Source organism: Mandrillus leucophaeus, unplaced genomic scaffold (genome assembly GCF_000951045.1).
Source record: "Mandrillus leucophaeus isolate KB7577 unplaced genomic scaffold, Mleu.le_1.0 Scaffold1297, whole genome shotgun sequence".
In the NCBI taxonomy this organism is placed as follows: domain Eukaryota; kingdom Metazoa; phylum Chordata; class Mammalia; order Primates; family Cercopithecidae; genus Mandrillus; species Mandrillus leucophaeus.
Genome location: NW_012101251.1, coordinates 28046 through 42789, shown reverse-complemented (window position 1 = coordinate 42789; position 14744 = coordinate 28046). Strand labels below are relative to the sequence as shown.

Genomic DNA, 14744 nt, shown 5'->3' with positions numbered 1-14744 from the left:
TTTTTTTTTTTGAGGGATGGAGTCTCATTCTGTTACAGTGGTATGATCTCAGCTCACTGCAACCTCCACCTCCTGGGTTCAAGAGAGTCTCCTGCCTCAGCCTCCTGAGTAGCTGGGATTACAGGCACATGCCACCATGCCCAGCTAATTTTTAAATTTTTAGTAGAGACGGGGTTTCACGATGTTGGTCAGGCTGGTCTCAAACTCCCGATCTCATGATCCGCCCGCCTCGGCTTCTACCTTCTTACCCTGCTTCACCCCATCCCTGCCCTCTCCGCCCACCCCTCACTCTACTTTTGCCACAGGGGCCTGTTTTCTGTTCCTCTAGCGTGTCCAGTACTTTCCCCCACCTCAGAGCCTTTGCACTTGCTGCTGCCTTTGCCAGAAATGCCATTTTTCAGGTTTTCATACAACAGGCTCCTTCTTGTCATTCAAGACTCATTTCAGAGGCCACCTCCCCAGAGAGGCCTCTCCTGACTGCTCCGTCTAAAGTTGCCTTCCTCATCACTGGCTAAGACTTTATTTCCTCATAGCTCCTACCACCACCTGAAATTTGTTTATTTGGTTTGTGTATCTGTTTTCTGCCTCCTGGTTGTTAGGAGATCCAAGAGATTATGGAATTTGGTCTGACTTGTTCATCATTGTAATTCTGAGCCTAGAACAATATTTTGTACTTAATAGGCAGTCAATAAATGATAATTGAATTAATGACTGGCTGGCTCATAACAGGCACTCAAGAGAAAGTTGTTGAGTAGCCAAGTGAATGAATGAGGATGCAATCATCCCTGTAAGGCTGCTACTTGTGTCCCACCTTTAAAACTCAGAGGGGTTTAGCAGCACCCTGGCAACCACACAGCTAGGGGCTGGCTTAGCTAGGGCTGAACCCAGGCCAGTCTGTCTCTATGTACTGTCCATACCTGACACCGCTGCTTCTGTTTCACGTTCTGCAGGCTTCTTCCCCTGGGGCCAGAAAATTTGGAATACAGCTCAGCACTTGCAGTCCAAGCTTCTGCAGACCATATTCCCTCTTCCCCAGGTATGGCTGCAGCCTGCCATGTTTGGCTTGAACCTCAGAGGCCAAGCACTTCTTGCCCTGGCTAGCTTTCTCCCTACCACCTGCCTCTCAGTCCCCAGCGCATATGAACTCCGTTGCTTCCCCATACAGCCTTCTTTGATCCAGGGCCAATGGCCTTCACAAGTCAGAGGCCTGTTGCTGAAATTCACATGGTCTTCCTTCTTGTGGATCAAAGAGATGACACAAAGCTCAGCCCCTCCCAGGGACCTCTGCCTTTGAAAATGTGCCCGGTGTGACACAAAGTGAAGGGAGGTCACAGGCCCCACCTTCCCTCTGTCAGCTGGACCGAGTCCTGATGGGTCAGGATCTTTGGGATGGGTCTCCTTGGGGGTTGGCCTCACACCTGCTCCCTTCTATTCCCAGCTGTTCCTTATTCCCCCCACTCCTAGTCTGTGCTGTGTCCCCAGACCAAGTCCACCCTCCAGCTGGGCACATGACATTTCCTAGATAAAACAGACACATACGACTCTCCAGTCTGCTCTGGGAAGCTTTGGACTTAAAGAGATTGTCATTCAGAGCTACTGGGCAGGTGGGGTAACCCAGGCTAGTAATTTCTCTTTCGGGCTTGTATGCCAGCACGATTCTGATGGTGAATTAGACCCATCCAGACAGCCTTTCATTCAGCAAATATTTACGGACCACTGCCCAGTGGATGAGGTTTATCCGCTCGCAGATGCCAGCTCTTGAGAGTTCTACATGAGAGGAAGAAAGGCCAAAAGGCTTTTAATGCTTCCCAAGTATGAACCCATTCACTCTGGCATGACCACCGCTGCTGGCACAGGATGGGTGTATGGTGGGTACTCTTTGTTCCTGTTTAGCTTGGCCTCCTAAGGAAGAAGGGTTTGGGAAATCACTTTCGTAAAACCACTGACATTATTGAGGATGTTTCTTAGGATATTCTTGTAGCCTGTGGGAATTAGAATAGAGAGATGAACCTGAAAGTAGGGAGGTGGCTGGGGGTGGGGGGAGGCCCTAGGGTGTCTGAGAGTAGGAGAGCCATTTTATTCTCTCCCAGCCTTTGAGCAGAACCACATCTCAGTCCCCTCAGGCAGCAGGGGGCTGGAAGCCCTTCTGGAAGCAGGACTTGACATCCTCAGCTGGCTTCCCTAGGGCGTTTGGAAGGGAGCATTCTCTGGTGTGGCTAAAGCGGAACCTACTTAAAATAAGTCTAAGAGACAGACTAGAAAGATTGGGGTGGGACTCTTTCTGGAAGAGCCTTGTGCTCCATGCTAAGGAATCTGAACTAGACCCTGTCAGTGATGAAGAGCTACTAAGAGACTGAGCCGCTTAGTTTTGTCAGATCTGTGCCTTAGAAAGTTCTCCCTAGCAATACAGGTAGGAATGGGCTGGTGTGAGCAGGAGAGAACAGGGGCACACCTGCCTACAGAGGGTCAACCTTCAGTGAGGCAAGTGAGAGACAAGAGGGCCTGGACCACCATCTGAAGAGCAACAGAGATGTGGAGGGAGTGGGCTGGTGCAGCGGGACATGGGGGCCAATGAAGCGATGTGAACAGCAAGAAAAGCAAGAGTGTAAGATGCCCTGAGGGGTCCGGCTTGGCCACTGTTGGTGGGGACACTCTTCACTGAGCTGGAGAAGACAGCAAAAAGAGCAGGTTTGGGGAAAGCAGGAAGAGAGAGGTTTTCATGGGCCAAGTTTGAAACACAAGCTGAGGAGAACTTCAGCACAGTTCACTATCCACACGGACCTGAAGCTCAGGACAGAGAATGGGGTTAGAGGTGGGGATTGGAGAGTTGCCCCCTAGTAACAATTACAGCAACATAGTAGATGAGAAATTCCAAGAGATAGAAGAAGTCCCCAGAGAAGAGGCCACGCTTGGCCCTCCCGTATTTAAGGGGAAAGAGGGTGGAAAGTCAGTGAAGGAGAAGGAGGGAAAGAATCATCATCATTTCAGAAGACGAAAAAAGAACTGGAAGACTTCAGAGAGTCGTGCCACCAAAAGACATGCCACCTCCGCCCAGGCCCATGAATTTCTGTGTGGTGTGAATGCTAGAAGAGTGGTATCTCTCCATCCTGCTCCTTCCCACAGAAAGGCCAGCCCTTGCTGCCTGCTGGGCCTGGACACAAGGACACTGGGTTGTGAGACTTGGTCAGACCTAGAAGACCCCCAAGAGGTAGAAGACTGCCATGAGGTGCCCCTCATCATCACTTATCTCTGGCTGATGGGGTAACACAAAGATATGTTAACATCCAGCCCCAGAGTTTCTTATAGAATGAGAGTTCTCTTTGTTCAGGAAAATACTACCCTATACCTAAATAGCTTGGATGAGGAGGGGAGACATTAGACTCCAAGGAGATGACAAAACCAAGAGGAAATCAGGCTCTTGTGCCTAAGAGGATGACGGAAATTCTGAAATGGGCTCAAGGTGCAGGTGGCACCAAGGTGGAAGAGTCTGGAGAAAGAAGAGAGGGTACAATGCACATTACAGGGAACCTGGAGTCTGCCAAGACAGAAGCCAGGAAGAAGCTTCCCGGGAGGAGGGGCCAAAAGACTGTGAGGCTCCTGGTTGCTCATACTTTCATTTTAAGTCATCTGCATTGCTAAGATGTAAGCTCCTTGCATTGCCACACCTTCCATAAAGCCTGAACTACGTGCAGATGCCTTCATTGGTGTTTTTGGTTGTTGGCTTGTATCTTGTCGTTTGGAGAAGTGGGGGATCCAAGAAAAATGGACCCAGTTCCCAACCTAAGTTGGCAGAGCAGAACCAGGGGAAGGGAGACATGGTAGTGAATTCAAGGTTCAGAGGAAGCTAAAGCTGACAGATTCCTGGAGATATTCGGAGGGTTAGTGGATTTCCACCATATTAGCATGGGATATTGCTGCAACTTATACTTCACTAAGCAGAGTGATACCCTCACTGCATCCGATAATTGGATTACATTTGTTTTTGGATTTTATCTTGAACAAAATAGCATGACATTTACAGTGCTGCAAAAAGAAAAAGAACTGCAGTTTATAGTTCATAACTTAGACACTTGATTTTATTTACTATCATATGTCAGTTCTATCGTCATTTCACAACTCTGACACCCTCCTTGGAAGATCAGAATGTTAACTGTAACTTCCTCAAGGCGGGGGTGGGTAAGGATGCTATAAGAAAGGGCAGATACAGCAGCTTTCAGGCTGTGGTTAGGCCACACACCTGTGTGTAGGGGCCAAGGTCTCACCTGATTGGTTTGGTAATTCCTGAAGTCAATCATGGAAAGAGGCAGGCCCTGAGTTAGGAATGGAGCCTGGGAAGGTGGGACTTAGGAAATCAGGAAAGGGAACTCTAGTTCCCTTGCCCTCCACCAAGAAGGCTCAACATGGCCAAGGCCCATTCTATTGGTTGAGGAGAGGTAAACAAAGGTGAAGTCAAGTGGCGACTCAGATTGATTGGCTGTGGCTTGCCTATTGGGAGGGAATTCACAGCTGTGTCTGGACTCAAGCAGAAAGGGTGCAATGACCAATTATGTCCGCCATGGGAGTGGGAAGAAGGGAAATAGGTATACACGCCATGTAATTTTTATCCTTGGTGTCAATAACAAAAAGTGTGTGCATGTGGCAGGAAGAGGGAGTTGCTTATCCCTGGAGCTAGCCTATTATAGTAATTACAGAAAACCTTCCTCCAAAAGAAAAGTAAAACTTGAACTAAGGAGGACCTACTTATTCCAATGACTTCTCAACTCCTGGAAATGTTCCTCCTAGACTGATATATGGATGTTCAGGATCCATGGAATTTAGAGATGAGCGTTACTAGAAGAAAAGAGTGGTCAATAGTGCAAAGGTTTCTTAAGAGGTCAAGAAATATAAGCCAAAACAATTCCCATCTGATTTGGCAAAATGATGCAAATACTGAGGGCAAAGGCCAGTCTGCAGAGGAGCAAATGAGAAGGGAAAAGGAGGGACAGGGCTGGATGGAGCTTCCAAGATGCTGAGCTATGTGGATGGCATGGGAAATCTTACAGTGTGATGTGATTGTTTTTCAAAGGTGGCTAAAAATTGTCTGCATGCATCATAATCTCAATTTACGTACATATTTGTAACATACGCTTATGTGCAATATGTATGGAAGAAGATGGAAATGAAATACATTAAAATCATGGTTAAAACAGGTAAATTTTCTTTCTTCTTTATTTCCTTCTGTGTTTCCTAAGCGTTTAAAAATGATCACGTGCCAGGTATGGTGGCTTATGCCTATAATCTCAGCACTTTGGGATGCCAAGGCCTGAGGATTATTTGAGCTCAGGAGTTCAAGACCAGCCTGGGCAACATAGAGAGACTATGTCTCCATGAAAACAACAACAACAACAACAAAAATTAGCCGGGCATGGTAATACATGCCTGTGGTCCCCGCAACTCCAGAGGCTAAGGCAGGAGGATCGCTTGATCCCAGGAGTTTGAGGCTGCAGTGAGCCATGATTATGTCACTGCACTCTAGCACGGAGGACAGAGGAAGATCCTGTCTCAAATAAAAAAAAAAAAAAAAAAGAAAGAAAGAAAAGAAAAAGAAAAAGAAAAAAGAAAAAAGAAAAGAAAAGGAAGGGAAAAAAAAAGATTGTGTAAGGAATAGGCTGGGAGTAGGGTGACAAATGTCTCTGTTGCCTGAAACTGAGAGGGTTTCCAGGATGCGGAACTTTCAGGACTGAAAGTCGGAAGGTCCTACGCAAATATGGACAAGTTGGTCATCCTAGCTGGGAGGCTGAGGCATAGACGAGAGGTGTTTTTCTAGGGGAGGGGGTTCTTGGAGAAAAGAACTTTTGAGCATATTTGGAAGCTGAGAGGAAGAAACTATTAGATAGGGAGAGAGGCTGAATTTATAGGAAAGAGAAAAGAATAATTCCTACAGTGAGGTCAGTACGAAAGCTGTTGGGAAAGTGATCTGGCTTCCACAAGAGGAGAGAGGGTCTGCAATAGGAGGAGAAATGATGTTTCTTCTGAGACAGGAGGGCTAGAGGTGAGGGAAGACTAGCTACATATAATTTTGTTGATGCAGGAGAAAAAATGAGGGAGTGCACACCTGAGGGTGAGGAGGTCAGGTGAGGCTGAAACACCCCTAGAACACCTGGGGCCCCTGAAGACTCTCTGTGCTGTCCAGACTTGGGCACCTCCCTCCCTGCTGGGGTGTAGCTTTCCCCTTCGAGACTGGATGTCACTGGAAGCTCTAGCATCCCCTTCCAGCCACCGCCCCACTCCGTCAGACCCCTCTCTGGCCACTTACCTCTGCAGGAAGGCAAGGGGAAGTCCCATGTGGCGCTGTTCTCAGAGCCAGCGTGGCAGGTGAGCACGGCGTGGCCCTCCAGGAAGAAGCCAGGGTTGCAGCTGTAGCGGACCTTGTCACCGAGGTTGAAGGTTGAGCCCTGCTGGATGCCATTGGGCAGCCTCCCTGGGTTGCCACATGTGTGGCTGGGGAGAACTGTGAGGAGAGACAGAGAAAGAGATAGGTAGCCTGTGAGTTGGGCTGGAGCCCTGCCGGGTTTTCTAGTAGCATCTCCCTAGGTCACTTGGGCTTCCTGGAACTCATTTCTTCTGTGAACAGCATTGCCCACTGCTGATCTGCCCGCTTCTCAAGGCTGTGGATTCCCTGAGAATGGGTTACTCAGAAGAGAGAGGGGTTACTCAAAATCTCACACATGAGATTTACAACTGGACGTCCAGGTTTCTTGCCTTTTCTAATGTGCAGCCATGGATGTGAATTATGTCCATCCTGATCACTAGAGATGCAATCCCAGGAATATCACTTTAATCTCTTGGGCATGGCTGGCCTGATTTCAGACTCCACACTCCTTCTCACTAAATACCATAGAAGGGACATAAGGCATGGCATAAGAGTAGGTGCTCATTAAATCCAGTGTCCTTTCTTTCATGTGTGATCCACCCTGGCAGCCAGAGGGGCACTTTGGCCCCGCAGGTTCAGGGGAGTTGAAAGGGTTGGATTAGGCAGAATAGGCAGTGAAGTGGGAAGAAAAGAGCCTGGGTTCTCATCAGCCTGACTGGTTTAAAGGGGGAAAATTGGGAGCCAGGGAACACCATGCACAGTGTGTGGCCAGAGTCAAGCAATCATGGTCACCTGCAAGTGTGCTCTCATGAGGCAGAGGAAATAGTCTTGGGGAAGATGCAAGAGCACCACGACCTGGCAATAAGGAGGGAGGAGGATACAGCTTCTCTGTGCCCATAAGTCAGTCCCCTGTCCCACCTGACCCAGCTCCCCCTGCCCTCTGCCTTGTCCCCCAGAGTTGGAACTGCCTGTGCCTTAAAGGTCAACACTTCCTATCATTCTAGGATACCCCCATGGGGTGAGGAGTAGGGGTCTTAGTCATGCCCAGACTACCGTTTAAGTACCTCTCCATTAATCCACCTGGCAATGATTTATTGAGGCTCTCTCTGAGAGGCCATGCAGCCAGACAGTGGAAAGTGCAGACTTGGAAGCCACTGTGCTTGGGTTCACTTCCCAGCCTGACATCTTACCACTCGTGGGACCGTGAGCAAGTCTTTTAACCTTTTTGCACTTCGGTTTCCTCATTTGTAAGATAGGGAGCTCAACAGCACCTTCCTTATATCAAATTAATTGTTGCAAGGATTAAGCCAGTTGAGGTATGCAAAGTGCTTAGGACAGAGCCTGATGTACAGTGAGTACAACACAAATGAATCTAAGTCTCAGTCCGGCGGGTGATGTGCACAATTAATGGCATACTAAGTGTTATGATGGGACAGGGACAGGTAGGGAACTAAACCCAGCTGGGGGAGAGGTCAGAGATCACTTCCTGGAGGAAGTGACAACTCTGCAGAACCCTGGGAGATTAGTAAGACTTAGCTAAACAAAAAAGAGCAAACAGCATGAAGGCCCTGAGGCCAGAGATAACCCAGGAGCTGAGGGAGCCTGGAGTAAAAGAGTGGGGTGGCAGTGATGGGGAAGTGGAAGTGGGCAGGTCTGGATTCTAAATGGCTCCCCTAGTCCTTGCAATACCCCCTTTCTGCCAATGTTGCTGTTAGTATCTCTTTCCAGAACCCTCTCTACCAGCCCTGATGATCTCAGAACCCTCTGAAAAAAGGTATTCCCTCCCTGTTCCTCTCTCCCTCTTCTGAGAGGAAGCAGTTCAGTGTAGAGGGTAACGGTAGACTTTGGAACCAGCCTGATCTGGGTGTGAAACCAGGTGCCATCGTGTCTTATTCTGTGTGACTTTGAGCCACATGAACTCTCTGAGCCTTAGTTTCTTCAACTGAGAAAGGAGTGAGGCCAAAAATATTCAGTGGTTGAGGGGGTTACCAATATGAATGCCGCACGCCTGGCACAATGCCCAGAACATAGTAGGTGCTCACAAAATGGCAGATGTTCTCATTCCATTGGGCCACAGGGCCATGAGGGCATGGGCCTAGTCTGGTTCACAGGTATATCCTGGGAGACTAGCACAGTGCCTGCACTTATAGGGACATATGTGCATGTTCATTAATTAGTTATTTGGGGAGTTACTCATTCATGTATTAATTCCTTCATGCAACAAAATTCATCATGGGCTTTCTGTGCTTGGCACAGTGGGGCCAGCCCTCAGAGGCTTATACTTTTGTGAGAGTGAATCTTTAAGACTGAAGAGCTCTCCCTTGCCCATTCTTTACCTGTGACAAGCGAGATGACCTAGATGAAAAGATTTATCTCTACTGCCCTGTCCATTGGCCCAGCTTAGCATTTCCCATGATCCCACACTGCTAGTTTACTTAGCATTTCCCATGATCCTGTGTTGCTGGCTTACTTAGCATTTATCATATTCCCTTGCTGCTGGCTTGCTTGGTGTTTCCCATGATCCTGTATTACTGCTGGCTTACTTGGCATTTCCCATGATCCCCTGCTGCTGGCTTACTTGGCATTTCCCATGATCCCATGTTGCTGGCTTACTTGGTATTTCCCATGATCTCACACTGCTGGCTTACTTGGCATTTCCCATGATCCCCTGCTGCTGGTTTACTTGGCATTCCCTATGATCCCATGTTGCTGGCTTACTTGGCATTTCCCATGATCCCATGTTCCTGGCTTACTTGGCATTTCCCATGATCCCCTGCTGTTGGCTTACTTGGTACTTCCCATGATCTCCTGCTGCTGACTTACCTGGTGTTTCCCATGATCCTGTACTGCTGCTGGATTACTTGGTATTTCCCATGATCCCACAGTGCTGGCTTACTTGGCATTTCACATGATCCCCTGCTGCTGGCTTACTTGGCTTTTCCCATGATCCCACAGTGCTGGCTTACTTGGCATTTCTCATGATCCCCTGCCACTTGGCATTTCCTATGATTTCCTGTTGCTGGCTTACTTGGCATTTCCCATGATCTCCTGCTGTTGGCTTACTTGGTACTTCCCATGATCCCCTACTGCTGAGTTACTTGGTGTTTCCCATGATCCTGTCCTGCTGCTGGCTTACTTGGCATTTCCCATGATCCCCTGCTACTGGTTTACTTGGCATTTCCCATGATCCCATGCTGCTGGCTTAGTTGGTACTTTCCATGATCTCTTGCTGCTGGCTTACTTGGTGTTTCCCATGATCCTGTACTGTTGCTGGCTTACTTAACATTTCCCATGATCTTACACTACTGGCTTACTTGGTATTTCCCATGATCCCCTGCAGCTGGCTTACTTGGTGTATCCCATGATCCCATGCTCCTGGCTTATTTAGCATATTCTATGATCAGTCCCCTGCTGCTGGTTCACTTGGCATTTCCCATGATGCCCTGCTGCTGGTTCACTTGGCGTTTCCCATAATCCCATGCAGCTGGCTTACAGCAGAGGCAATAACTGTGATGTGTGCATGTTTATGAGTGTTGGGGGTGGGAAGGACAGGTCAGGTAAACATTTGGAGAAAAAAGCAAGCTAAGGTGAGGGGAGGGAGCCAACTAGGGGAAATGAGCTGAGAACTGGTGTAGAACTAACGTTTCATTTTCCCCAATGAGATGCAAAGACCCAATTTAATTAAATTACTAATGTCAAATTTTTAATGAACCTGCTTCTGCTTTGGGCTTTCTTCCTTTGAAATTAATGACTGGAACGTCACTATAAATAAAAGTCGATTCTTCTTAAAAAGTCACTCTCAAACGCTCACTGCTCTTTACTTAATGAGCTGTTCATAATCAGACCACTCTGACCTGACGCTTCCATTGGGACCTGGGTGTAATGAATGGGGCTCATTTCCAACCCCACCTGCTTTTTTATGCCACGCTCCACTCCTGAGAGGTCCCACAGTGAATGGAGAAAGGGCAGACTTTAGGCTCAGAGAGACCTGGGTTCAAATCCCAGATCTGGCTGTGCAATCTTGAGCCATAAACTTTCACTGGCCTTCAATTCTCATGAAAATGGCGATACTTTTTCATCATGTAAGGGTGTTTTTGTTTGCTAGGACTGCTGTAACAAAGCACCACAAACTAGGTGGCCGAAAACAACAGAAACTTATTTTCTCAGTTATGAAGGCTAAAAGTTTAAAATCAAGGTGTCAGCAGAGCCATGATCTCTTTGAAACCTGTAGGGGAATCCTTCCTTTTCTCTTCCTAGCCTCTGGTGGTTTGCTGGCAAATTTTGCTGTTCCTTGGCTTGCAGATGCGTCATTCCAATCCTCTGTCTTCACATGGTGTTCTCTTGCTTTGTTTCTGTGTCTGAATGTCCCCTTTTTATAAGGACACCACTCATATTGGATAGGGTATATCCTAATGACCTCATCCTAACTTAATCATCTGCAAAGACCCTGTTCCAAATGAGGTCATATTCACAGGTACTGGGGGTTAAGTCTTCAACATAGCTTTTAGGGGGACACAATTCAGTTCATCCCAGGGCTGTTGTGCAGATTAAAATTCACCTTATAATACCTACCCCTGAGTGCCAAGTATGTTTCAGGTCCTGGACTAAAAGTAAAATAAACTTTTAGTCCAGGACCTGAAACATACTAGGCACTTTATCTTGTGGGATATGTAGTATCCTCATTTTACTGGTGAAAACAAAAACAAAAACAAAAAAAACAGGCACAGAGAGCTTCATTCACTTGCTTGCCCAAGGCCACACAACTAGAAAATCGCAGAGCTAGGCTGAGGACATTGGTCTTTCTTGTTCAGCCTCCATTGTTCAGCACTCTGGAATATGAGATTGCTTCTGACAGAGGCAAAGCATCCAAGCACATAGTGGGTGCTTAATAAACAAGAGTCCTCTTACTCCCTTCATCATTCTAGGCACTGCAATAAGATGAAGAGAGATTACCTGCCTGTCCAGATTTAACAGTCTGATTTTTTTTCTCAGTCTGATTTGCCAATCCTGTACTTTTTAATAATGTCAAGGGCAACATTTAAAGTGTGGTCTTTTGTTATGTGTCTAATGCGCAACTTGCTGGACAGACATAGGAGATTGGAGATAAGCTACAAAGCCAATCCTTTCTAAGGTACCGTGTTCTTTGATTTTTTTTTAGAATGTCCGTGTATTTTTTAGCACAGACACTATAACCGTTCATGTTCTCCCATCTATAAAGCTTCCCTTTGATTGCTTACAAAATGAAGAGGGAGATATTTACATCCAGCACAGCCCAGAACAATATTATTAAAGCAGTGCCTGACATTGAACAATTTCATTGTAGATTAGCTGTGGGGAATTTTTGTCCCTTCTACAAAGCCTGACTCTTGCCAATCAACATAATATTCTCAGTGACTGTATGACAATGAATCTCCTCTGTGGTTGAAGTGCAGCAAAAGCTACACCATGCCTTCTTTTATTTTTAATTTGAGACTTTGGTTCCCATATTATAATGAAGAGTCATTTACGCTCTCTGGACAAGCACCCTCCATATGTTTTGATTTCTTATCTTCCATCAAGTAACTTGTTTCATCTCCATGGCCATATGATTGATACCAAGTGGTAGGCTAGTTGGGAAGAAGAATTCAGGGAGAAGGATTTAGTCTTCCCACAATCCTCAGCATGGAAAGAAGAGAAGGTGATGCCTGTGTAGGTGTGTCCATATGTGTGTGATCTGGGGGCAGTGGGCAGGATCGGGGAGGGAGGAATAGGAACTACTCTTTTTTGAGTCCCGGATCTGTGCTAGGCACTTCTACATCATATATTAGCTTATTTAATCTTTATAACTCCCTTATTTTTAGCGGTTTGGCCTTTTAAACATAATTCATTGCATACTTACTCTGTGCTATCCTTAATGTTAAGTGCTTTTCATGTATTTCCATCCCCAAAGAGTTTTCTATACTTGCTGTCTCCATTTCCTCTCCACTCAACTGATATATATTTATATTTTATTATACATGAGATATATAATTATACATTTTATATATGTCATATATAAAGTTAATATACATCATATACTACATATGATATATATTTTTGCTTGATACATCCATTTGTTTATTATTTGTCTCACCTTGCGACAGTGTCAGCTCCATAAGGACAGGCATTTTTTGGTCTTTTTTGTTCAATGCTATTTCTCAGTTCCCAGAACAGTGCCTGATGTATAATAATACCTTCATAAAAGTTTACTGAGAGACTTAGTGATCTTATTCAATCCTCCCAACAACGTATCGAGAGAGGTGCTATTATCATCCCTTGTTGAGATAAGCATGGTTGCCAGAGATGTTGAAGCATTTATCCAAGGCCACACAGCTCACTCCAGGGACAGAGGCAGGTTTTCACATCACTGCCTGGGATTCCACATTTCTGCCTGCACTAGGCCATTCTTGCACTGACCATTCCACAGGAAGTCCATGGTGACTAGTGTACCTTGAAACATTCTCACAAGGAATTCACATGTATTCTCCTCAGGGAGAGGATTTGGGGTGACAACCAGGCAAGTTGACCTCTAGGTTGGTCCTGTATATTTCCTGCTACCTGTTAATCAAACAGAGGCAAGGGTGCCAGGGCATCAGATAGAGGATGCTACCCACAACTAGTCAGCGGCCCCCACCCTGCTGGGCTTTGCCCTAACCATTGTCAGGTGGAAGCCCTCCGCCATAAGCCTATTCTCTCTACTCACGTTTGTGATTTTGCAACCTTCAGCATCATGGTCATGTGGAAAGTTTTATAAAGATACTGATGCTTAGACCCTATCCCTAAACCTACTGAATCATAATATGAGAAATAGAGCCTGGGCTGCTCCAGGAGAATGAAAAGCTGAGATTGAGAACAACTCCCAGTGATCTATTCATGTAAGTTATTCCACTGGCCTAGCTGGGTTTACCTCTCTGAGCTTTAACTGCTCAATCTCCAGGGCCTTTCTTGTTTTCAGGTTTTTACTTCTGAGAGCAGCAAACCTGGCCTCTCTCCTGGAGTTTCCTGTCCTCCATAAACCACACTTAGCCCTACAACTTCCTTCTCATCTGAAGACCCCCATGTCTCTTCCCTGGACTTCTGTACCCAACTCTGATCTTCTCACTGCTGGCCTTGCCCTCTCCAATGCATTGTACCCAGCAGTGCTGAAGCCAGCATTCTAGAATGACAAATTCACCATGGTACTGCCCTATTGACCCTGCCAGGAGCCCACATTATAAAAGTAAGTTCCGCCGGGCACGGTGGCTCAAGCCTGTAATCCCAGCACTTTGGGAGGCCAAGACGGGCAGATCACGAGGTCAGGAGATCGAGACCATCCTGGCTAACACGGTGAAACCCCGCCTCTACTAAAAAATACAAAAAAAACTAGCCGGGCGAGGTGGCGGGCGCCTGTAGTCCCAGCTACTCGGGAGGCTGAGGCATGAGAATGGCATCAACCCGGGAGGCAGAGCTTGCAGTGAGCCGAGATCTGGCCACTGCATTCCAGCCTGGGCAACAGAGGGAGACTCCATTTCAAAAAAAAAAAGTAAGTTCCTTACCACCAAGGCACAGGCAAACACAGAACCTCTGGTCTTCTGGGTGACTCTCATGAGAATATGTACTGATTTGAAAGATTAATTTTAAAAAAGGAAATAAAAAGAAAACCTTAAGAACCTCTCTGTTGCCATCAGCATAAATTAAAGCTTAGGCCTAGGCAGCCCCCATCCTTGTGATCTGACTGTTGCTGATGTTTTGTGCCTTCTCTCATGTAGTCCTCTCTACCATTGCTACTCTAAACCACAGGCTCCCCAAGCACTCCTTCCTTTTCTCTCAAATTCTTCGTCTGGCAGACTCCATCAAAGCCACACTTAAATGTCACCTCCTCCGTAAAGCCCTCCTTGATACCCTTGATGTCTTGTATAACCCATAAGATCCCGCAAGAACACATCTTGATTGAATATAAATACTGTCACAGTGTCACTGGAGATTGGCTCTTAGAATCCTGAATCTCCTGGCCCACGAAATACGCAGGCTCCCTCTGCTCATTTTGTTAATGTTGCAATCTCACAATCCCACATTTTACAAGATTGGGTTTTTTTGGACCCCACCTAAGGAGTTATGTGGGGGTTTCCTTGCGCTTCAATTCCTGCACTTTGTTGTGTGTTGTAATTCATTCATTCATCCATTTATAACACCCTGGCTTCCAAACAGGAGCTGGGCCTGCTTGTAATTGTTTCTTTAGGTGTCTATTTTCATCTCTGGACTCCTTGAGGGGCAGGAACGGTACTGTATTCTTTATATATCTAGCATTTGATTGCATGTCTGGCAGGAAGAGAGTGCTCAGTTGAAGCCGGAATGTGTTGAGTGAATGAAATCTATATGTATACATAATAAAATA

At 46.5% G+C, this 14744-nt stretch overlaps 1 protein-coding gene across 1 annotated transcript in view; it reads right to left on the bottom strand.

The window, feature by feature from the left end:
* The window catches only part of CSMD2 (CUB and Sushi multiple domains 2), a 432839-nt gene extending 420033 nt beyond the window's left edge, over window positions 1-12806 (bottom strand). The window contains exons 1-2 of the mRNA XM_011972538.1: window positions 12788-12806; window positions 6296-6490 (exon numbers count right to left, since the gene is read on the bottom strand). Of these exons, the coding sequence (XP_011827928.1) occupies window positions 6296-6490; window positions 12788-12806 (214 nt within the window). The remainder of the gene's footprint in view (window positions 1-6295; window positions 6491-12787) is intronic.
* Window positions 12807-14744: the final 1938 nt, after the last annotated feature.